The sequence below is a fragment of the Chelonia mydas genome, chromosome 6 (genome assembly GCF_015237465.2).
Source record: "Chelonia mydas isolate rCheMyd1 chromosome 6, rCheMyd1.pri.v2, whole genome shotgun sequence".
Taxonomy (NCBI): Eukaryota; Metazoa; Chordata; order Testudines; family Cheloniidae; genus Chelonia; species Chelonia mydas.
Window position 1 is genome coordinate 60824441 of NC_051246.2, and position 22819 is coordinate 60847259.

Consider the following 22819-nt stretch of genomic DNA (forward strand, 5'->3'; position numbering starts at 1 on the left):
ACAATGAATGGGGAAGGAGGCAGCTGATTGTCACAGATCACAGTAGGACCTTCTGTTTGCCCACTAGTATCTGAGTAATGGACAAAGAGACGAGACAATGCAAAAGGCATGTGCTCTCTGCTCTGCTTTGGGGTCTCGCTCACCCACTGTATGCTCTAGACATCATTCCAGAATCACAGAAATGTAGGGACCTTGAGAAGTCATCAAATCCAGCCCCTTGCACTGAGGCAGGGCCAAGTAAACCTAGATCATCACTGACAGGTGTTTGTCCAACCTGTTCTTAAAAACCTCCAATGATAGGGATCCACAACCTCCCTTGGAAGCCTAGTCCAGAGTTTAACTACATGTGAGCTTGTGCTTACTCATGCATGCACCATGCACACATGTGCCATGCTGGACAGTCAGTCAGGAAACTGCCAGCAACGTGTGAGTCAAAAGTGGGACTCTCTTGGAAAGAGATTTCAGATTCTGAAGCGGTTTGTGAAATCTGCAGCTTCTCAGCTCTCTCTACAACATCCTTCCAGAGGGGATGGTGGAAAAATGACTTCATTCCCCACCACAACCCCATTCCTTAGGCATGACACCAGTCCTGCAGTCTGCTGGGCAGCAAAGCAGGAGAGCTGGCTTGGCTCCTGCATTCCCCTCCTCACTGGAGATGGAGTGTGGGTGGGGGAAGAAATCATTGTCACCAGTGTGCTTTTATTTCCCTGAATGGCTTTTTTTGCTTTGTGCCCAGTGTGAGAGATCCAAGTGAGGGGGAAAGATGCATCCAAGGCTAAGGGTTGCAGAGTTGCTGGACCAGATTCAGAGGTGGGTCTGATTCTAAGGGGTGGAACAGACCCCTTGTCTCAGGTCCCCTCCGCGGGTAAGTGATGCCCCTTTGATCCACTCTTTGACATGTAATCTCCCCTGCCCCGCCACATCCCCCCTTGAATCTGCCTCTGAGTCAATTCAATTCAACCTAAGAGACTTCACTGGCATGACCATTATTGCAAAAGGGTAACAAAGAAGCAGACCCCTTCAAGTCTCTGTCTGGGGTGGATACAAGGCAGTGGGGATAAGGTCAAAAACTGTGTTTGCTCCCAGTGTCTATTGGTCACTGCTGCCCATGCCTGATCTGGAGGCAGGTTACTGAGTGGGTGATGCCCATCTCTACTATCTCCCCAGCTGGGTTACAGTTTCCTTCTTCACTGTTTGATCAGATGTTTTTCAGGATGCCTGATCCTTTGCAGGGGTCTCCTGGCACTGGAGTAGAAAGGGTCTGGCAGTCCAGGTCTCTTCCTGTCCTTTGGAAGCGGGTTTGGACTGTGCTTTGTCTGCTTACCTTACTTGCTGGGGGGGGGGGGGGGGGTGAAGGTGTAAATTACCCCAGCCCCCTCTCCTCGGGAGCTGGCCCAATGTCTTTACCACCAGGTCTTGTAATGGGGTTCAAGCCAGCAGGCCTGGGGCTGGGAGCAGGCCGAGGACAGACAGACGGGCAGTTTCTTCCTGCCCCAAGGCCGGGCGGCCCGGGCCAGGAGTCGCCGCTGGAGCGCGGCTGGGCTCCTGCTTTTGTTGCCGGGCCTGGCTCTCGGCCAGGGGGGCGGAGCCGGCGAAGTTTGGGCTCGAGCTACCTTTTGTTGTCAGCTGGGAGCGACGTCAGGGGCCGCCGCGCTCCGCGAGGTGGTGTCCACATGTGACCAGCTGAAACTAGTTCTGAAGACACAAAGGGAAGGAGCTGGGGAGCGCGGCGGCGGCGGGGCAGCGAGCGATTAACCCCCGGGAGCCGCGCGGAGACCGAGCACCGGAGCAAAGCTCAGCGCCCAGACAAGTGAGTGCGGAGCCGGAGCGCAGGGCGACGCTCCCCCGCTGCCGGCGGCTCCTCTGGCTGGGGAACGCGGCTCAGAGCCCTGGGCAGCGTCCCGGCCGGCCCCCGGGGCGGTGCTGCCCCGAGTCTCGCCGCAGCCCGGGGCCCGGGACAGGTTGCTGGGGAACATTGATCGGCGCCGGAGGGGAACGCTCCTTCCCGGGCGAGGGGCTGCCCGCGGGGGATCCTCGCAGGGGCTGTCATCTGCCGGGCACGCTGGGGCCACCGCGGTGCTTCTAGGAAATGGGGGGCAGGGGGTGGTGTCTGCCCAGCCCCCTCCGCACAGAAAAGAGGGATCTGTGCCCCAGCCCCTCCTGCCAGCCTGAGAGGCGCGCATGGCCGGCCGCCAGGACACCTCCCTGGGGGGCACCTTAGCAGTGCCCGGTGCCGCAGGGGGGCAGAACCCTGTCACTGACTCGCTGTGTGACCTGGGGCAAGTCCCTGCGCCGTGCCTCGGTTTCCCCACCCCTAACAAGGGGCTCGCGGGTCTTCCCTTGGGGAGGCGAAGGTGAAGTGCCTGCCCCTCTGCCCGGCTGGACTCAGGGTTCCCCGGGCTACCGTGCCTCAGTGTCCAGCCCTGATCCTGTGGCTAGGACCCACCAAGCACATTCCCGGGGGGGGCTCGCTCGGATCCGGCACCCCGACCCCCTGCGCGGTTCATCCCCAGCTCTGGCTCGTGGCCCCTCTCCAGCCTGCAGCGGAAGGAGGCGAGGCGGCTCTTTCTCCCCGCCCTGGTGGGGCTGCGCTCCCCCTGCTGCGGAAGGAGGAGCAGCGCTAGAGCGGGACTCCGCCACACCGGGGCTTTCCAGGAGCCCCGCTCCGCAGGAAGAACCCCCCCCCCCGCCGGCCCGAGGCCCGGCTGCGGCCCAGTCTCACCCTCCTGCCCTGCTGTGCCCCCAACTCTCCAGCATCTGGGGGGGCGGAGGGGTCGGGGCCGTGACCCCCCCCCCATCCCGAAGGCTCAGGGGTGGGCTGCTGGGGGCTCTGTTCTGTGTTAAATTCCAACCCCGGGCCTTGGGCTATCAGGCTGGCCCCCAGGGGCTCCCTTGCTGGGCTGAGCTGAGGGCTGTGGGCGTGGGAAGAGTGTGGGGCCCAGGACAGTCCCTGCCGGCTCTGGGCACAGCCCCGGTTCTCACAGTCCCTGCAGCGCCTCCTCCTGCTCTGCTGGCTGCGGCTGCCCGCCTGGTGTGTGCCTCCCATCCTCTCCAGCGCCTGCACTGGCTCCCCGGCCTTTGCTTGGGCCAGTGACACATCACCTCCTTAAAACCGCCCCTGGACGTCTCCAGTCAACCACCCAGACCTTGCCTCTCTCCTCCCTGTGTTCCCCTAGACAGGCCTCCCCCTCTCTGTCCCCTCACCTGCTCCCCACCGGTCGGTCGTGCAAGAGCCTTCTTCTCTATACCACCTGGAGCAGCCTCCCCTCTCCTAACTCCTGCTCTGCTAACACCCTCCTCCCCCCCGGGGTGGGGCCGGTCCCCAGAGATTGCTAGCTGTGACCAGAGGCCTATATAGTGACAGGCTCCCACCAGGTGCCTAGGTGAAAGGTCGGTGGAGAAGAGGAGAGGGCTAAGAAATCAGTCGCATGGGAGGCCCCAGCACAGGTGTCTTGAAAGGCAGGATCAGAAGCAGGGGAGGGAATCTAGCCCCACAGTGTGGAAGCTGCAGGACGGCCAGGGAGCATGAGGAGGGAGCTACAGGTTAACTACAAGGAGGAGGGGGCAGCTTGGATGGTGAAGCTCAGACAGAAATGGCCCAGGAAGCCCTTGGGCGAGCAGGGAGTGCTGCCCTCCTGCACTCTGCTGAGAAGAGGAAGGGGAGAGAGCAGCAGAATGAGCTGGGGAAGGCGCTGCCCGCACGAGCAGTAATGGGGGAGCAGGAACCCAAGGGCACTAGAGGGAAGGGATGATTGGAAACTGGCTGTGCTGGAGGAGGCGGTGCTGCTATGGGTGCCCTCGTGAACTGGGGCCAGATAAAGAGAAGGCCGTGGATTCCTTTGCCAGGTGGTGCTTGGGGGAGAAAGTTCTCACCAGATTGGCAGCGGGAGCAGGAGAGGCAGGACTTTGGGGAGATTCTGGGAGGGCATCTGTAGAGTCTGTGAGGAGTCTCCTGGGGCTGGATGGCTATGGAGCTGGGGCACTGCCCGTGTCTGGATCTGCAGGGGAAGGCAAGGTCCTTGGGAAGGGGAGGTTGGGCTGTGGGGACAGTTCTCTGTGCAGAAGGAGGTGTTAGAGTGACCTGACAACACAGGGGAGTGAGGAGAGCTGGCAGCTGGGACACTTTCTGCTTCATTCTGCAAAATCCAAGGAAACCCGAGAACGGTGCCGCCCATGTCCAGGGGAAAGGACTGAGCATAACTGGGGAGAAAACAGCCCATGGTGATACACTACACTCACACACTACAGAGCAGCTGCCACCCAGTTCAAGTGGGGAGGAAGGAGGGGTCAAGGCAACAAGCCTGAGAGGGTGTGGAGGGAGAGGCCGGGGGTGCTCAGAGGAAGAGAATGGCTTGGAGACACCCAGAGGGATATGACTACTGAAGGGGAAGGATGTCTTGGAGGGGAGGGGAGGGGAGGGGAGGAGAGGGGGGTGGCGGCGTCAGAGAAGGGAGCTGGTCTCAGCATGGTAGAGAAGGTCAGTGGCCTTCCCTGAAAGGGCCATCGGCAAGGAGCAGCAGGGCAGGGCAGATTTAGCGGGAGGTGCATGTGATGGATGGGTAGGCAGCCAGCCTCCCCAGTCTCCCTCCCTGCTGCAGCTTTAACCACAGACAGCCAGGCTCCTGCAAGCCAGGGCTGAAGGGGAGTCTGTGGAATGAATCAGCCCATCCCTGGTGATAGGGGGCAACAGGCAACCCATCCCGACTCAGAATAGGCGTTTTTCCCTACCACAAAGGGCAGGTTATCATGGTCCCCGGAGAAAGCTGACTAACTCCAGACAGTTGTGCTCTCCCACTGGCCCCAGGGCATTAGGGTACCAGCCCCTTGTTACATATAAGGGGGAAGGTTTAGCATCCCCTGCCCTGACTCCCTCCTGAGATCCTGGCGGGGAGGATGTGCTGCTCCCGTCCCTGGGGAGTAAGAGCTGCTCAGCTCTAGGGAAAGCACCAAGGTTCCAAAGGGAGGGGGCGGTGGTTAACCCCCTTCTCCCCCTGCCCTCTGCTTCACAGACTCAGAGGCTCTGCTGTCTGACCCAGCTGCAGAGTGAGCCAAGCAGAGGGGTCCCCATGTTGAAAGCAAGAGGTGCAGATAGGATTAGCAGCAAAGCGATGTCCCTCACTCCCTAGGGTCTTTCAGGACCTTTCCAGGCAGCAGCAACAGGAACCAGAGGTCTAGTGGCTGCAGAGGGAGCAGTCAGGTTTCAGGGGCAGGGAAGTTTGCAGCTGCACCTGCTTCAGGAGTGGTAACTGCAGCTGGCATTGCCTTGCACAGAGTGCAGCTCAGATGGGGTCCCAAGACCCCTCATGATTATGTTTGGCATTTTGGATCCCGTTCCAATATCACCCAGAGGGCTGAGCCAAAGTGTGTGAAATCTTTGGCAATGGGAGATGCTGTCAAAATCTGTATAAACTCTCACAGCTCAGCCTGCTTGGGAGAGAGCAGGCATGGGGGATAGGTACCCTGGATTTGAACATCTGAGGAGCCGAACAAATGTAACCAGCCAGCAAGGGGGCAGGAGTCAGTTGCAAAAAGGACCAACAGTTTTGCAAGCACATTTCAAGTCATTTTCATCTGGAACTGGAACCATCAGGGGGATTGAAATTATTCTGAACATTTTTGATATTTTAGTTCCCTCCCTTTCTCCACAGAATACCATAGACTGAATAATGGCCAGAACTGATCTCCAAGGGTTGGGTTGTTTTTTTTTTTCTTTCCGACTCGGGCACAGGGATGGAAAGTGACTTGCACAGCAACTCAGTAGGAGAGCTTGGCACAGAACCCAGGACTTCTTGCTCCCTAGGCCAGGGCTTTAGCCAAGCCTGTCCATCCCCTGCCCTGTTTTTCTTGTCTGTCCTACACTTGTCTCTCACTGGGACAGCATTCTGAAACTAGTGTTTAGCTGCTGCCCCTGCAAGGGGAGCTCAAACACAGAGTTCTGGTAGGTCACGCTGAAATGAGGACTCTTGTTTTGTTTTTGGAACTGTTTCCTGGGGGTTTTGCTCACAGGCAAAGGACAGGGTAGTGCATCCTGCCTCCAGACGTTGGAGGACATGCTTACTGTGCACCAGGGAGGGCAGTCACGCCGGTGTGGTGTCCCAGCTGCAGAGGAGAAGGCTCTCACACCATACTGGGGAGAAGCTGTGGGACATAGCAGAAAGGAGGCTGGTACTAGAAGAGCAGAAGAAACAAGGAGACAAAGTTCATGATGTAGAATGGACTAAATCCATGGAGAGTTTTAGAAGTAAGGACAGCCAGTTTGCAGTGAGCAGCCAGTAAAGAGGGCTGCAAGTATTGGAAGCCGGAGAGGAGGGAGCTGCATTAGCCCAGGCCAGAGGAAATGGGAATATCGCCCTAAGCAGACTGGAGGCTGTGTTACACAAGGTCACGCTGTAGAGGTGGGCAGAGGATAGCCCAGGGCCAAGGCAGAAGCAGAGGTTACAGAGTGGAGGTGAATGGGAGAGTCAGAGTAAAAGGGGAGATAGTTTGAAGGTGCTGCTCTGAGGGCTCAGTAGGAAATTGGATAGGGCACTGTCTCTGGGGCAGCTCTTAGTTACCTTAGTCCCATCCACTCCCAGCAGGAGGTGCTGTAGAGAGCAGGGCAGGAACACAGGCTGTGGGGAGCTCCTTTCTACTCCAGTCCCATCCACTCCCAGCAGGAGGTGCTGTAGACAGTAGGGCAGGAACACAGGCTGTGGGGAGCTCCTTTCTACTCCAGTGCCATCCACTCCCAGCAGGAGGTGCTGTAGAGAGCAGGGCAGCAGTGTTGGCTGTAGCAAGCTCTCAGCCTCTGCCTCCGGAAGGTGGGCTGTTCCGGCTCGTTCTCAATGCTGAGCGCTTGTCCTTGCAGCCTCTTTGAGGAGAGTTTGGTGGGAAGGGGCTTGAGCTGTGTTCTGGCTGGCCCTGGGCTCCCCAGGATAATTCCCAGCTGAGGTGGGGAAAGCGGAAGGCGGCTCTTGTCCCCTCAGCTTTGCCTTCAACCAGCCGGGCTGTGTAATTCTCTGTGACAGTTCAATTCAGAGTGAAGCCGAGAGCTTCACAGCAACGGACACACAAAAGGTGAGTGCACTGGAGCCTGAATAATGAACGGAGCTGCTTTCCACAGCGTGCTGCCGGGGTGACCGTGTGGGGGAAGGGAGCAAAAGTTGACCCAGTGTTTCTCCCCCTACACTGCACCCAGTGTGTCCCCTCCTGTAACAGGCCTGCAGGGAGGGTCTCACACAGCAGGGGCAGTTGATTCACTGGAGCCAGGGTGGGTGTGCTGCCATCACACTGGGGAGCTGCCTCGTCAGAAGCAACAGTGAGAAGGGGTGTGCCATGTTTCCCTGGTTTCCTGGGGCTTGTAGGTGGGGGAAAGGGGCCGACAAGTGAATAGCCTGGCAATGCACTTGGTACAGGGCAGAAGGTGAAGCCAAGCAGAGCTGCGCCCCCTGCATATGGACCTAGTGGGGAGCATCACATCTGCAAACGCATTGGCTCCAAGCAGCTGTAACCTTAATGCTCAGCTAGTCTAATCTCCTCCCCTCCTAGGACCCAGATTTCACCTGCTCCCTGGGTTGGCAGTTGCCATTCCCTGTATAGGGGTTTTCTCCCTCTTCTGCACAAGCTGCCTGGGGCCTGTCCCCTCCTGTTTAAGCTCCAAGCCTGGGTGAGGTGTACGGGATTTGCAATGGAAAGACTGGGGCCTGGCCTTCCAGAATGGGACAAAGTCTGGTGTGGGAGCTATGGTCCTCTCCCCTTTGATCTCTGCTGTATTTGAGATGCTGTGGACCCACAGATCCAGCTGGCTCAGCACCTCTAAGAATCAGGCATCACTTTGGAAAATGGGGCTGTTAATGACACAATTTCCAGGGCAACCTCTGCTTGACACCCTCTTCCCCCTCACCCATCTCTTCAATCAGAATGATGCTGCACACTAAAAAAGCATCGTGAGCAGTAGCTTAGTGCAGTCCCTGCTGCCTTGATCTTTCTGCCAGCTGGGAGCCTGGACTTCAGTTGCAACCTGTCTGGCTTCCCATGGTGGTGAAGTTGTACCTGTTTATTTAATGTGCATGTTACCCTCTGGCATTGCCACCCACCAACCCCTTGGTATTGGCCCTCGGTGGGTGTGGGGGAAGTTGGCATTGTCACTGGCTGTACCAGCTCCATGTGTCTATTGCTGTCCTTCACTGAACTGCCACCAATGGGGAAAACATCAGAGGAATTCTCGTTGGTCATGGGAAGAGCAGGTGAAAAGCTGTTGCCCATCCCCCCGCTGCCAGGACGTGGCACTGCTCTGCCAGGGCCCTTTGTTCACACCCACAATGCTGCGGGATCGATCTCCTGGAGCTATGAGGAGGGGACAGATGCACTGATGTCAGCAGCAGCTCAGACCCCCCCAACGAAGGGACAGCTTTCTGCAGAGAGGGCTCCAGAGCCAGATTTCAAACCCATCAGATGCAGGGGCATCTGGGCTTAGGGTTCAGTTTACAGTGGAAACAGGTGAGCTGGGGAATTCTGAGTCTGGATTCTGGGTCCCACCCTCCAGGTCTCTGATTTGGGGTTGGACCCATTTCTAGCCACCTTATTTACTGGAAACTAACAGGGTGTAGTGAGTGCGGGGAGAGTCGAGTCACTGACCTGCCCACGCAGGGACATTGCGCCTCTGACTGCAACCCTGGCCAGGGGCCCTCTCAGAGAAGTCAGCCGGTGTGGGGCTAAAGTAGAAACTAAGTCAGCTTAACAAATGTACCCACTGCTCAATAGTGCAAACACATGCACGGTCCCAGTGTGCACATACTCAGTGCATACACTCTCCCCCATCATGCATCCACAGATGCATGACACACACACTCTCCCACTGTGCACAAGTTCCTCCATTGCACATTCAAACACAGAGGCATGTGCACGCACACATGTAACACTGACAGACCTCGGTCGCTGGCGGGCAGGATCGAACCTGGAACCTCTGAAGGTCAGGGCATGAGCCTCTACTGCATGAGCTAAAAGCCAACTAGCTGTTAGCTAAGGCTGTAGAGCAGACTCATTTTCTCTCTCTCTTTAAGTGGTCTCGGTGCCACTAGATGGGACAGAATGCCACACCCAGGAAATGCGTGTTTTACACATGCACAACTCCTACTTCCATTTCTCCCCCTTCTCTGCCCCCTTTCCCCACCCCACACACACACACAGACTGGCCTTCTGCATCCATGGTCCCTTTGTGGCGATATGGTAATGGGCTGACATTAAGGGAGCCAGCAGGGGGAGCAGCTTCACTTCTAAAGCTCCACATGAGCTCCGCATTGTGTAGGTTTTTTTTAATCTTCTGTTTTAGTTCTCAAAAACCGATGGTCGTGGTTTTTTTCTGCCCTGGATTCTTTTGGAGCCGGATAAAGGTTCCATGGCAGCTGCCGTCCCCGCAACGTCGGGGATCTTTGGCGTGGGCGAGGTGGCCTGCTGGGCGCTGGATAAAAGAGGCACTGGGAAATGTGGGCATGGAAGGGGGCTGGGGAATCACTGGGGATGGGGAGTAGGGAGCAGGGTCTCATTACTGCCAGCAGGCAAACAGGACAAGCAGCTTTCCAAGGGCCGGAGCGGCACAAATCCCACCCTCGGGCGGATTGGCTTTCCCAGACTCCTCTTGGCTGCTCCTGGTTTGAAGCTGGGGGTGGGGATTGTGATGTTAATGTGCTGACCCACACCCTGTACCAGGAGGCCTGAGCCCTCTTCTCATCCTGATACTCACCGGAAGGGGTCTCACCAGCAGAGGGGGGACAGAGAAGGTGACTCCAGAGAAGCTGAAAAGCGGGGCCCAATCCTGTACTTTCCCACCACCGTATGTCAGTGGGAGCTGGGGGGGGTGAGAAAGGATCAGGCCCAAGTGTTGTGCAGAGCTAAGGGCCTTCTCTGAGTTGCACACAGGGCCTGGTTTTTCACATGGCTACAGCAGAGCCCGTAGAGCCCAGGAGAAGAGGTCAGGAGTTCAGCCACTTCCACAGCAAAACTCGACCCTCTGTACACAGAGGCATATAAAGATAGTTACAGCTTTGTGGTCATCCATTATCCTTTCAGGGTGGGCTCTGCATGTGGCTGTGAGTTGCTTCCTCACCAGGCTGGTGTGGACAAGCTTTGGCTGGTGCCTTTGGCTTCCCCCTCCTTTTCACTCTGCGGTCTCTTCACCTGGAAACCAGCTAGGGTTGCCAGTTTTGGTTGGATGTCTTCTTGGAGGTTTTGTCATGTGACATAATCTTGAATTAACAATTAATCTTCAACTTCTGGAGTCTCCAAGACTGTCCTGGAGGGATGGCAACTTAAAACCAGAGTCTCCTCACATCTGGCTGGTGACATACCCATCCAGATGTGCCTTCCTAGCTAGTTCAGGGAGGAGGCGACTGCATTTTGATGTGGGCAAGACCTTGGGATTCCCAACGTTTTGTCTGCATTTAGCATATGAAGGCCTTCAAAGGTTTGTCTGCATTTAGCATATGAAGGCCTTCAAAGGTTTGTCTGCATTTAGCATATGAAGGCCTTCCCCTTCCCCTGTCTGCCCGCCCCCACCCAGGTGCTTCTCCACTAGGAGCTGACTTTCCTCTTTGTTTGTGCCTGTGGAACCCTGAAAGTCAAATCCCCTCAGGCCCCCTGCTCCTGGTCCAGGTGGGGCTGGGGTGGCAGCATTTAGACTATACTGAGTTCCCAGAGGGAGAGGCATATGGTTGTGAGGTAGGGACATGCATGCTGGACCCACTGCCTCATGCCCCTAGGCCCAGTATTGAGGCCAGCAGCAGGATAAAAGGGGCTGAGCTGCTGGAACACCCCAATCACTGGGGAGCTCATTATTGGGGGGAGGGGAGGAGCTCCTCCTCCTCACACACCGAGCTAGAGGGCAGGGCTGGACAGGGTGTCTGGGGTCACCTTATCCATTCCTCACTCTGTAGTGGGACGGACGCACCCCTCCTTCCTTCATGCACCTCTGTAACCAGAGGTAGCATCTATTTAAATATGGCTGCAGCCACCCCACTGTGAGCACTGACCATCCAGCTTGGAAGGGGAGGATTGGGGTGGAAGCTGGATTGCACCATATACTCTCTGCAGCCTCTGTCTATGTCTGAATGTCCCACAGCCTGGAGGGCTTGTAAGTTGGGGACACACACAGACTGGGGAGTCTAGCCCTGTCACACTCACCGTTTGTTGGTCTCTGGTGGGAAGCCAGCCTCACTTCCCTCCAGACTACAATGGCTGTGTCCCAGCCCTGTCACTGAGGCTGGCTTAGGAGCCCCCCGAATCCTGCAGCTAGGTGAGGCTCCCACTTGACACACAGAGCCCTAGAAAGGGCCCTGGCCCCCTCCTGCTAGGCCAGGCCAAGCATTGGGGCTGGTGGAGCTCAGAGTGGTAGCCTCTCCCCCATTTCCTGTCCCTTGGTCCCTCCTCCAGCCCTGGGCTTTGCTAGGGAAGAGAGATCACTGCTCAGAGTTTGGGGCTGCATATGTTTCCAGCTCTGTCCTGCAGAGGGGGCTGCACAGCCCCAAGCCAGAGGGACTGAAATCCCTGGGACCTGGGCCACCATAAGCCCAGAAGAGAGTGACTCAGACACCCTCCCCTGAGCCCATGCAATCCTGCCCATCAGTTCCAGAACCCTCTTTCCCTCCCCACCATCAGCCCCATGTCCTGCTCCTCACATGTGCCATCCCTCATACCTGGGTCTTCCCCCTCAGTGCACAGGCTTGGCTTTCTGTGCTGATATATTTCCCTTCTTCCACGCAGAATGCAGGTCCGTGGGTTCTTCCTCCTCCTGGTGCTGATCCTCATGGCTGCAGCCTCTGAGGCTGGTAAAAACAAGAAAGGTGAGGGGCAAACTCATGGCTGCTTAGGAAGAGAACTCGTCCCTCATCCTCTGCTCCGTGGGGCTGGTTATGGGTGGGGTCAGGGGATGTTCATGTCCCTGGCTGCAAGTGAGGGAGGGCAGAGTCCCTGTCTATGGGACCAGCTGCAGTTCTGTGTCCTTCAGAGTGACTGCCTGCTCCCTCCTCTGCACTGCAGACAAGGTGAAGAAGAACGGCTCCGAGTGTGAGGATTGGCGCTGGGGGCCTTGCACCCCAAACAGCAAAGACTGTGGCGTGGGCTACCGCGAGGGGACCTGCAAGGAGGAGACTAAGAGACTCAAGTGCAAGATCCCCTGCAACTGGAAGAAGGAGTTTGGAGGTGAGTGCGCAGCCCCATCCCAGAGACACTCACCAGGCTCAAAGGGTCACCAGCTTCCCATGGCTGTGGGAAACTAGCAGGACTTTTGTCCAAAAGCTGGAGTCTCTGTGGTTCTTGTCCTGTTAACATATGGGAGCCCCAACATTACCCTTCTCAAGGACCTACAAGCAAGCAGCCAGCCAGGAGCCCAAGTGTGCACCTATGACCTCACCTTCCACTACCTTGCACCCAATGTGCTCATGTATCTGTGTGTCATATAGAGCCTGCATGTCCCGGTTTGCAATGGTCTGGTCTGGCCATTCCTACCTGGCAGAGGATTGCATGGTGAACATGTAGTCTCTGCAGACCACACCTTTGTTAAAAGCTGGGATGGCCACAAGCTGCACAGTGAACACTCCTGGGTTCAGCATATCTCCTGTGAGATAGGGTCTCTTTCCCTGCCGAAAGGAAAAGAGCAGTGCTTTGTAGGTGCACTGCAATGGAAGAAAGGCTAGACGCAAGTCAGGTTAGCTCTGCCATAGGAGCAGTAGCCATTGCTGAGCTCTCCACTTCCCAGAGAACGTAGGGCACCTGGTCAACACGAATTTACTACAGGGGACGGGGCAGGCTGAAATGAGCAGAGACTACTCCTTGCCGGAGGGTTCCAAATTCAGCTGCTGCTACTGGAGTCCATTTGGGAAGGCCCTTGCAGTAAAGGTTCTGCAGGCCACATTAGGCCCTTGCTGACACCTAGGGATATCAGGCTGTATGGGCCATTGATCTGACCCAGTGCAGCAGGGGCAGGTTAGATAGAGCAGTGATCTGATGCAGAATGGGGTTCACCAGACGGTCTGACCCAGTAGTACCACACAACTGATCTTTGCTTTACACTTGCCCGCCTTGTGAGTCCTGCTTCCCTTCCCAGAAGTTCAGACCTGGTGATCCCTGAGCTTTTCTTGCCAAGCCCCCTCTGAAACTACATGCTAGCTGGTGCTGAGATCTTCAAAGTTTGAGCTGCCCTCCGGCCGCCTAACTTGTGCCTCACCATTTGGGTATCAGGCCTTTTGGAATGGCCTGTTTGTTTGTTGAGGCAGCCCCGTGAAGAACAGAGTTCAGGTGTCAAGTCCCCATGAGGGAGCATGAGAGCTGGACAGATGCTATCAGGATGTTGCATCCGTGTGACACGGGGCAGTAGTGGACCCACATGCTGCATGTAGCCGGGTGCTGTGCACTCAAGTGGGATGACCCAATGCCTTGCAGGGCCTGAAGAGGCAGTGTGATTGCTAGCTGGAGCCATGTGAATGCAATACCAGGCTGTCCGATCAAGCAGCATGAACATTGTTTGGCCACCAGCCCAACACTGTTCCCGGGGCTCCTAACAGGCTGCCATTTACTCTGGTCCCTGCATAGAACTAATGGCTCCAACCTCTCTTCCAGCTGACTGCAAGTATAAGTTTGAGAGCTGGGGCGGGTGCGATGCTGCCACAGGTCTAAAGGCCCGTTCAGGCACCCTGAAGAAAGCCCTGTACAATGCCGAGTGTCAGGAGACCATTCAAGTGACCAAGCCCTGTTCTCCCAAGACCAAGTCAAAATCCAAAGGTCAGTCCCCACCACTAGAAATCCTTATCCCACCTCTGTGTGGGAAGAGCCGCTGTATGTCAGGTGCATGACACATTCAAGAGGAATGCAGCCATCTAAGCTGGTCTGTCTGGATTGTACTTCCAAGGACAGCCGTAACACTGCCGAGTGGTGCTGGTGATTCATTAGGAAGGGCTCTGAGTCAGTACTGACCCTGTGTGCTGGCAGGGTCTGTGGAGCCCTCGCAAATGCAAGAGTAATCTATTGGAGGAAACAAAACGCTGAGGTCCTGGATACATGGTCTCCTTAAGACCCTGGTTCTTTTCACAAGAGCTGGGTTGTTAACTCTACCTTGGTGAAACTCCTATTCGGATCATTACATTCCACAAGGCTCAAAATCCCACTACAGGAGTCTTTAGGTGAAATCCTGTCTCCACTGGCAAAACTCCCATGGACTTCAGCAGAGCCAGGATTTCACCCTGTCTCACTCCCTTACATAACTGGTGTGTTGCATCGCAGTGCACCCTATAGAGAGTTGCATTTCGATGGGGCTTAAGCAATTTCTGCTTATAAAATCTGAGAGGCATTTTGGGATCCTTCAAGGTGTGAAAGGCCCCCAGTCCATTCTCGCTGCTGGTCATTAAAGGGTCTTGATACAGTTTGCTTGTGCCCACTAGAGTCAAAGCTGTAGCTGGGAACTTCCAGCTGTGCTTGCCGTCTACTTTCAAGTGCAAACCAGTGTATATAGATTACTGAGCTGGTACCCCAATGCCCGGGCAGGCCTCACTCTGTGATTGTGACAGGACATGACCAGTTGTTGGATGTTCTCCCCGGCTATTGCCCTTACAGCCCTCAGAAGGTCCAGGTGACCCACCAGCAGATGGTAGCACCACATGGGATGGCAAGCATTGTACCCACTGAGCAGAGACTTTACAGGCAAGTGCACTGACTAGCAGGGTTCGCCCTCCCTTGGTGCTGGCTGGATTCACTGCAGCTGCCTGGCCTATGTGCCACTGCAGCCAAAACCCAAGCCAGTGGCGTGCAGGCAGCTTTGTAACAGGTGAGCTACAGACATGCTGAAGTGACTTCTCCAGATACAGCAGGGTCGGTAAGGCAGCAGATGGGGGCGTCCCGCAGATGCACTAACTCATGTCTTGTTCCATTGTTCCAAACAGCCAGGAAAGGGAAGGGGAAGGACTAGAAGGGACAGGCTGACCCTCCCGTCTCCTAGACACGGTGCCTGAACCCATCTGGACATACACCACTCGGCGCTGCAGCATGGCCCCCCCGCTCGGCGATGTTTTGCCAAATTCCATTCTTCCTCCTCCCCCAACTTCATCCTTAACTGTGATGCCTTTTTTAATCACTAGTTGTGTAGAGACCAAATCCGCCCTCGCCTGAAGGAGGTGCTGTTTACCTTCCCCGTACCCACTCTGTGCCACTGTCTGGCGCCTTTTTTGGACCCCAGTGTTCCCTTCTCTGCTTCTGTTTTCAGCTATTCAGTGCGATGCGCGTGGGGCGCTCTGGGCTGGGAGCAGCTGGAGCCCTTCACATTTTTGGACCCTTTGTTGGAGCTAAGTGGCCTTTGGCACATCTCTGGGAAGCTCGTGACCCGTCTGAGTCACAGCGGTGCTTTAAGGAAAAAGAAAAGCTAACCAGTGAACTAGCAAGTGACCCAGTCACAGAGGGCAGGGATGATGAGAGCAGGAAGGAATGAGCCCCAGTACCCTGCTGGGCTCACGTGCAATGGAAACATTTGGAGACGTCTCGTTATTTCTGGTTTCCTTGACTTTGCAAGAGGCACAATGTATGCCTCCCAGCAGTGGTCTGCTGTGTGCCTCTAGCCTCCCCCACTTCACCTGCCTTTGCTCACAAGTTGTTCACCCAAGGACTGGCCTCTTTGGTCATGGTGACCCCTTCCTGCTGCCTGCTTGTCTACCAGCAGGTGCAAACCCAAGGGTCCTGCAGCAACCAGGAAAGAATCTCCCCAGGTTCAGGGGCCTTTCCCTTTTCTCTTCCTTTCCCTTCTGTTTCTTCTAATCCGTGTCTGTGCCGGGGCGCTGTGGCCTCTCCCCGCTTTCCGCTCTCACACTGGTGTTGGGCCAGCCCACACCACTTTTGGATTTTTTTTTTTTCTTTTCCAATAAAAGTCTTTAAAAAAACAAACCCACCTCTAGTACCACATTCTGCTTCTGTGCTGGGAACTCTGCCGTGGTGCCAGCCAGGAGAGGCTGTGACATACTAGCTGCCGCAACGGTTACTGCTGGATCAGTCCAGTGGCTGCTGCCTAGCCTGGAAGGTTAGCCAGGGCTCCACTGGGGTGGTTGGGCCAGGTCTCTGTTAAACTGAGCATGACTTACTTGAAGTGAATAAGCCAATAACTGGGTAGGAAAGGGCAAGCAGAACAAGAATTTCAGGTAGGCTGACATCGAGCTGCTATAGGTGGGCTTGGTTGCAGTTTATGGTGCCAGACTATTGCTTGTTATATTGGAGAAGGGTTCGTATTTGAAAGGTTTTCTGGCTTGGCTAAGCATTGGAACAAATCCCCCACCTCCCCCCTTGGGGAGAAGCATGAGCTGGCTGGAGTTTGCCCTGAGCTCCATTTACTCAGGAACTCCTGAAGTCTTTAGATCGGGATTGGAGGACGTGAGTAACTCAGGCAGAGGTTATGGGTCTATTACAGGAGTGGGTGGGTAGGGTTCTGTGGCCTGTGAAGGGCAAGAGGTCAGACTAGATGATCATGCTGGTCTATGCATCTATGAATGCTGTCTGAGTTTTGTGCTAAGCTGGTAACCTCCCTGCACCCTGACACAGGCCCTTAAAGCTTTCACAAGCCAGGCAACGGTCCAGGGTTCAGACTGGTTTTTCACAGGCACATGGAACAGTGAAGTCCCTGCTCTGATTGTCTAACCCCTGTTACAGCTGGACGGTACCGGATGGGTTACAATGCTGGACTCCCACCGGACCGGTCCCACAGGTGATTAGTTATGGGACTAAACCACAAGATGGTACCCACTACTAGCTAGTCTAGTCACAGCGTCTCCCAGCAGGAGGTGCTGCGGAGAATAAGGCAGGAGCACTTGTTGTGGAGGCCAGTGCTATGAGGAAGCCACGGCTTGTCCAGGGTTAGCCACTCCCAGCAAGACTGGGAAAAGCAGCAGCAGAAGGGAAGTAACTGGAGGGGCTGGGTGGGACTTGCTGCCTGACTTGTTCCCGTGGCTGTTGTACACTGATTGAGGGCGACATGCTGCTATGAGGGTTCATCTGCAGCCACGCGAGGCAAGGCGAGGCTGCAGATAGACTTGGGCTGCCAACAAGAGACTTAATGAGGTGGCGTCAACCTCCAGAGAGCTATCAACTGTTCATAGGTAAAGGCTCTGGCAGGGCAAATGCGTTACAGGGTGCCTCTGCCCCAAGGCCTGTGTTAGCCTCTGCGTGGCGCAAGGCAGAGGGAGGCCTGCCAAGGATTTGGCATATGGCCAAGCCACAAGGGGCTGCTTGTCAGACGTCGCGGCTCCTCTCTAAGATCTCTGAACCCCACAACAGGAGTGGGTTATGCTCTCCTCTCTCATGCTGCTGCCCAAGGGGTCAGAAACCCAGCTGCGCCAAGAGGAGCGGCCCGCAATCTGCTCTAGCATGTCAGTATGGCTTGCAGATGTCCAACAAGCTGCTGCCATGGTCCTTAGTTAGGCAGAATTTGGATGCCACATCCCCACCTTAAAAGAACAGTGAGTTAAATGCCATCAGCATCTTCCCTGCAGCTAGCTTTGTATGGAACTCAGAGGTACAGGACAGGAACCTGCTCCTCACTGTATCAGTCTGTATCTAACCACTCTGGCCTCCTACCTCCCAGTTCCCATTCGAAGGCAACACATCAGGCGAGTAGGTGAGGAAACCAGGGGGCCATTGGTACCAATGTACCAGATGTTTCCCTTGTGCAAGTATTCTTTAAATCCCCTCACCTCATTCCCAGCCCAGTGTGGCTCTGCAATTATACTGCCCCAATGAAGAGGCTGATGCAGTCAGATATGGGGTTAGCTGAAGCCACTGCACCAGTCTAATGGCCCACGTGTGGTTGGAGATCACTGCAGGCAGGGGCCCTCAGGCCTCTAGCCGGAGACCCCCCTCACAGAGGAGGCAGCTGCCTGAGTCCTCCCCTGAACCCTCCCCCGTGCCTTCAAGGGAGAAAATCCCAGCCCCCAGGCACCTGTGCTCACTGGCATTCCTCAGCTATTGCAGGGTAATCACTACCAGACCAGCAGGGATGGAGCTGATTGAAAGCAGACCTAAGACGAATGAGAAGTTGCTTGGGCGTATGCTGTGTAAGGCAGCCCCTGGGCAGAGTGTGTGCTGGCCCCACAGGCCCCTCTGTGTTCCAGGGGGGGGCCCCTCTTTGCACCGCTGATCCCAGACCTGTCCTGCCCATGGTAGGAGGTGTCAGGCCCCGTGACTGAGAAGCCCCAGAAAGCCCCTGATCATAAACCACTGGACCAGGAAAGGACAAATGTAGCTGAACCAATTGACATTCATTTTCCTTAATGAAACAGCTTGTCCCCTTGCCAGCAGAGCCACCCAGCCAGGGCAAGGACCAGATGCCTGACTAGGCCAGCCCCCTAGGGGCCCATAAGCCAATTGCAAAGTCTGCCTTAGTGTCCAAATGCAGTTTTGTGCCACCAATAAAACAAAATGTGCTGTGAAGTGGGCATGTACCAGCCTGAATTGCTGCAGCTATAGCACAAATTGGTAGACCAGAAACCCCCCCTCCCCTCCCTTCCCCCTCAGCTGCCCCACCCCACATGGTGCTGAACAGCGAGACCACAGCTGCAGGCTTGGGCCAGCCTCACATGCAGACCCTCCCAGCCCTGCAAAAGGTGAGCATGAAACAAAGAGGAAAGAAGTAATAACATGGGGCACTGCAGCGGCAGACACATTGGGGAGAGGCCAGATGTGTTCTGGCCAGCAGGAGGTACTGTGGGAAGGAGATCAGGCTCTGTTCCAGGCAGCATGGGCTGAAACAAAGGGGAAAGACCCTGCCATAGAGTACAGAAGTTTGGCAACCACCTTTCCCTGCTAGGTGGCCACAGAGCCCCTTGTGTAAGGAGCAGCACCACCTCAGGCTTAGTGTTTCTCTTTCAACCCTTCATGTGCACCACCTACAGCACGTTGAAGGCTTTGCTGGAGAGGCCAGTGGGCCTGGGGAGAGAGCCTAATCAATGGCTCACAGCCAGGGTCCATGAGGAGGCTGGACTCTGAAGCCAGATTCCTGAGAACGAATTACTCACTGAAAGGCCTTTGGTCTCAGGTTCGATTCCTTTATTCACTGGAGTTGTAATGATAAAAAAAAAAATGCAAGGCATTTTGGGTAACACTATGCAAATTATCCTAAAGGCAGTGACAGTGAGGCTGATGCTCTCGCAGGGCAAAACGTCAGCCTTTGTCTAAGTTGCACAGTATCCCTGGGGGTGGGGGGGTGGAGACCCCCATGTATAGACACATGGTAGTCCCACCCAGCCACTGATGGACACTGTGCACCTGTGTAATCCCCCCTGCCCACCCATGTAGGACATCGCCTGTGCCCCACACAGCTGTCTGACTCTGCCCAAGAGGGAAGACGGCGTCTGACTTTGGGAGAAGCTGAGCAACAGCATGAATTGGTTTGGCCTGTACACAACTACGCTAGGATTTGGGCTGTACATTTACATTGAACCCCACATGCTGAGGACTCCATGACAACACTGATGAGAGGATTACATCCATTTACAAAGTTCTGCGGCCAGCTCCTTCTCACACCCCTGGGTGCTTGTCTGCACTGGGGACAGTAGCCGTTGGGGAGGTCCACATTGTCACGCCTTCCTGTCCCTTCCCCCAGGGTCCAGAACCCCATAGGCAAAGTGTCCCTTCTGCACCTGCTAGGGGAACATACTCAGTGACCCATACGACCTTAAGGGAGTCTTGGCCACACCAAGCAACTCCACAGCCTCTTCCCCACTCCCTTCTAGCTAGCTGAGCTCCCCCTGCAGGCTGCTCTGCACCGCTGTCCTGCGAGCAGCGCAGCCCCCAAGGGCAGTTATTTTTAACACTGCCACACACAGTTCCCAGAGGTCACAATTCCTCAGGGCTGTGGAGATAAATCTCTCACTGACTTTTTTTTTCTTTGCAGTATTAAGCTCTTTTGTTTTTCAGGGTGGCATTTGATTTTATGCTGCTCATCTAGGAACAAGTCTCTCTCTGTCCGGCCCCTGCAGGGATGGGATGGAGTTCAGAAAGGGAACCCCGAGGTTGACTCCCAGGAAAGACTTTCAGACTGGCAGATGGCTCAGGCTGTGGAGTCACCGCCCCAGAGGGAAGGGGTGAGAACCCCATTCAGCTCGTGGGATGTTTAAAGCCACTAGAGAATGCATGACCGGGAACAATCCTGTCCTGGCCCCAGGGAGATGGTCTGGGTCATCTAACAGGCCTTTTCCATCCAGTCCAGGTTCGTCCAAAAGGAATCATCTGACACCTGATGTATGACAAAGTGGCTGATCTATGTTCCTTTTTCTCTTGGGCAGTATGTGGTTTAAGACCCTGTTGAACCCCTCCTGATGCCAGGAACCTTCTCTCCATGCGCACTGCAAAGCCATCAGGAAGCTCAAGGAGTGAAAGAAGGGATTTCAGTTACATCATGTCTCATTGCACAGTGAACTTCACTGTGACACAGGTGTAATCAGCAGGAACCCCATTTAGAAACTCCACGGTTTTACCTAGCGAGCAAAGATAGCTGCTAATTCAGCCAACATCTCCAGAGGGAGGAGCTACATGGGGTTCAAAGTAACCATGGAACCTGTTGGTGGGGACACTCCTCTGGTGTTCCCTCTTCCTTGTTTTCTTCCAGTGCAGAGTCAGGGGTTGTGTAGGAAGAGGAGCTGTTCTTTGATTTATGTATGTCTGAGGGCTCCTTCTCCCAGGCTGAGAACAAGTGAAAGAGCTGCATCTTACAGCTGCATTCGGAGAAGGGCATCTTGTGGAATCTCTGAACAGTCTGCATCTCTTGTGAGTGGGGAGCAGAGAACCCCCTAAAAGGAGAGGCAAAGGAATGAGTCTTTGTAATCCTGCCAAGCAGTCCCTCAGTGCCAGCTTATCTAGCTGTGCCAATGTTCCTGTACTGGCACATGAGAAGGTGCTTAAAGGTCTTCTTGAAAGTGGCATTACAGAGGGCATAGCAGGCTGGGTTGATGGTGCTGTTGACATAGCAGAGCCAGTACCCAATAGACCACACTGTCTCGGGTACGCAGGTCTCACAGAAGGTGTTAATAAGGACCATCACATTGTAAGGAGTCCATGTGAGAATGAAGGCAAGCAGGATGGCAAATATGGTTCTGGTGACTTTTTTCTCCCGGGCTGCCATCTGGCGCTTCTTCCGCACCTGACTCCTGGCAATGCTAGCAAACTTCCTGGCAACATTGGCTGGGCGATTGTTTGAGAGGGTATTCTGGGCAGAGGCCGCTGTCTTAGCTGGGACAATCTCAATGGCCGTGACGCATTCAGTACCAGTTTGCTTGGTGACAATCTTAATTTTGGACCACTTGGAGGTCGAGTTAACCCGTGGGTGGGCAGGGCTCTGCCCTTGCCCAGCTGGTAAGATTTCTGCCACCTGCTTCTCTTTTGTGGTCTGGGTGATGCTGACTGTGCTGGATTCATTGGAAGTCTCCTTCTCCTCTTGCTGACCAGCAGCCTCTGTCTGTGCTAAGGGTTGGTCCTCCAATTTACCATTCCTCACCTCCTCCTTCACCTCCAGCGCCCTCTTGGGAGAGTTGTTGTTCTGTTTGATCAGTGGGCTCTTAAAGAAGCTGAGTGGCTTAGTCTTCTTCTCCTTCTTGCCCTCAGGCTTGTGCCGTCTCACTCTGCTCCTGCTGGCCAGTGAGATGTGAATGTACAACACAGTCATGATGACCACAGGGAGGTAGAACGCAGCGATGGCCGTGCCAAAGGTCACGGCCGGATTAGATAGGAACTGGATGTAGCACTCCCGCTCCGGGACTGTCCTCTTCCCAACGATGAACTGCCAGAACAAGATGGCAGGCGCCCAGAGAACAAAGGACAATATCCAAGCTGCTGCAATCATCAGCCCAGCCATTTTGGTGGTCCTTCGAGCCGGGTAGGTCAGGGGCTTGGTGACACAGAAGTAGCGGTCAAAACTGATGATGAGCAAGTTCATCACAGAGGCGTTGCTCACCACATAGTCCAGCGCCAGCCAGAGGTCACACACCACGGCCCCCAGCGGCCAATAGCCTTTGATGATATAGACCGTGTAGAGGTTCATGGAGAAGACCCCAATGATCAGGTCAGCACAGGCCAGGCTGAAAAGGAAGTAGTTGTTCACAGTCTGGAGCTGGCGGTTCACTTTAATGGACAGCATGACCAGGATGTTCCCCACCACAGTGACCAGGCTGAGCGAGCCAGTTACCGTGGCAATGAAGACCAGCTCCACTGTTTTGTACTGGTTGGAAGGATGCTGCTTGACCACCTCAGATCGGTTGCCATTGGTGAAGTTGTCATAGGTAAGGTTGGCCATCTTCATCTGCCAGGGCTGAGCAGAGAGGTTATGCATGGATTCTGCAGTGGGGAGGGAGCGAAAGGAAGAATATTACACATAGGCACCCTTCTCCCTTCTGCCCTCCTTCTTCTGCAGTTGTGGGCTCCTTTAACCAAGTTTCCTACGAGTTTAACAGTATTTTTCTATGTATGTTGTCTTTGGTTTTGCAAAAAAGGATGGGGCAGTTTTATCCCCAATTTTCTCTCTCCTATCACCCCCAGACCTCTTCCCATATCCTCTAGCTCCCCGGTGATGCCCTTTTTGGCCCCGACTATTAGACTTTTTAAAACAATGGAGATTCGTCAGCAGAGCTGTATAAGAGGACCCCAGGGCTGGAATAGCAGGAGGCTCTGGGTTAGGACTGAGATGTCTGAACAGAGCTGTGTGTGAACAGCCCAGGGCTGGAATAGCAGGGGGCAGAATAATGGGAGAGGAGCAGGAACGCTGTAGGTCAGGACTGAGGCATGTAGACAGGGCATCTTGGTTTTCATAGGCCTTTCTTCTTATTACATC

The 22819-nt window shown here is 55.1% G+C and overlaps 2 protein-coding genes across 5 annotated transcripts in view; one reads left to right on the top strand and one right to left on the bottom strand.

Moving 5' to 3' along the window:
- The first annotated feature begins 1525 nt into the window (after window positions 1–1525).
- Window positions 1526–15897, top strand: MDK (midkine). The gene is made up of 5 exons (XM_007069744.4): window positions 1526–1810; window positions 11737–11816; window positions 12013–12174; window positions 13591–13752; window positions 14907–15897. Exons 2-5 carry the CDS (start codon window positions 11738–11740, stop codon window positions 14930–14932), a joined length of 429 nt encoding a protein of 142 aa, XP_007069806.1. The 5' UTR covers window positions 1526–1810; window position 11737; the 3' UTR covers window positions 14933–15897.
- Window positions 15898–19094: 3197 nt separating this feature from the next.
- CHRM4 (cholinergic receptor muscarinic 4) overlaps window positions 19095–22819 on the bottom strand; it is a 41956-nt gene continuing 38231 nt past the window's right edge. For all 4 annotated transcript variants that reach the window (XM_037900175.2, XM_037900173.2, XM_037900174.2 and 1 more), the window contains one exon: window positions 19095–22326. In XM_037900175.2, coding sequence (XP_037756103.1) covers window positions 20849–22326 — 1478 coding nt within the window. In that variant the 3' untranslated portion in view covers window positions 19095–20848. The remainder of the gene's footprint in view (window positions 22327–22819) is intronic.

Excerpts from the sequence above, each read along its gene's own strand:
- MDK (XM_007069744.4), top strand. The coding sequence starts at position 11,738 with ATGCAGGTCCGTGGGTTCTTCCTCCTCCTGGTGCTGATCCTCATGGCT. Across the intron at positions 11,817-12,012 it reads GGCTGGTAAAAACAAGAAAG|ACAAGGTGAAGAAGAACGGC; the intron begins GTGAGGGGCAAA and ends TCTGCACTGCAG. Across the intron at positions 13,753-14,906 it reads GACCAAGTCAAAATCCAAAG|CCAGGAAAGGGAAGGGGAAG; the intron begins GTCAGTCCCCAC and ends TGTTCCAAACAG.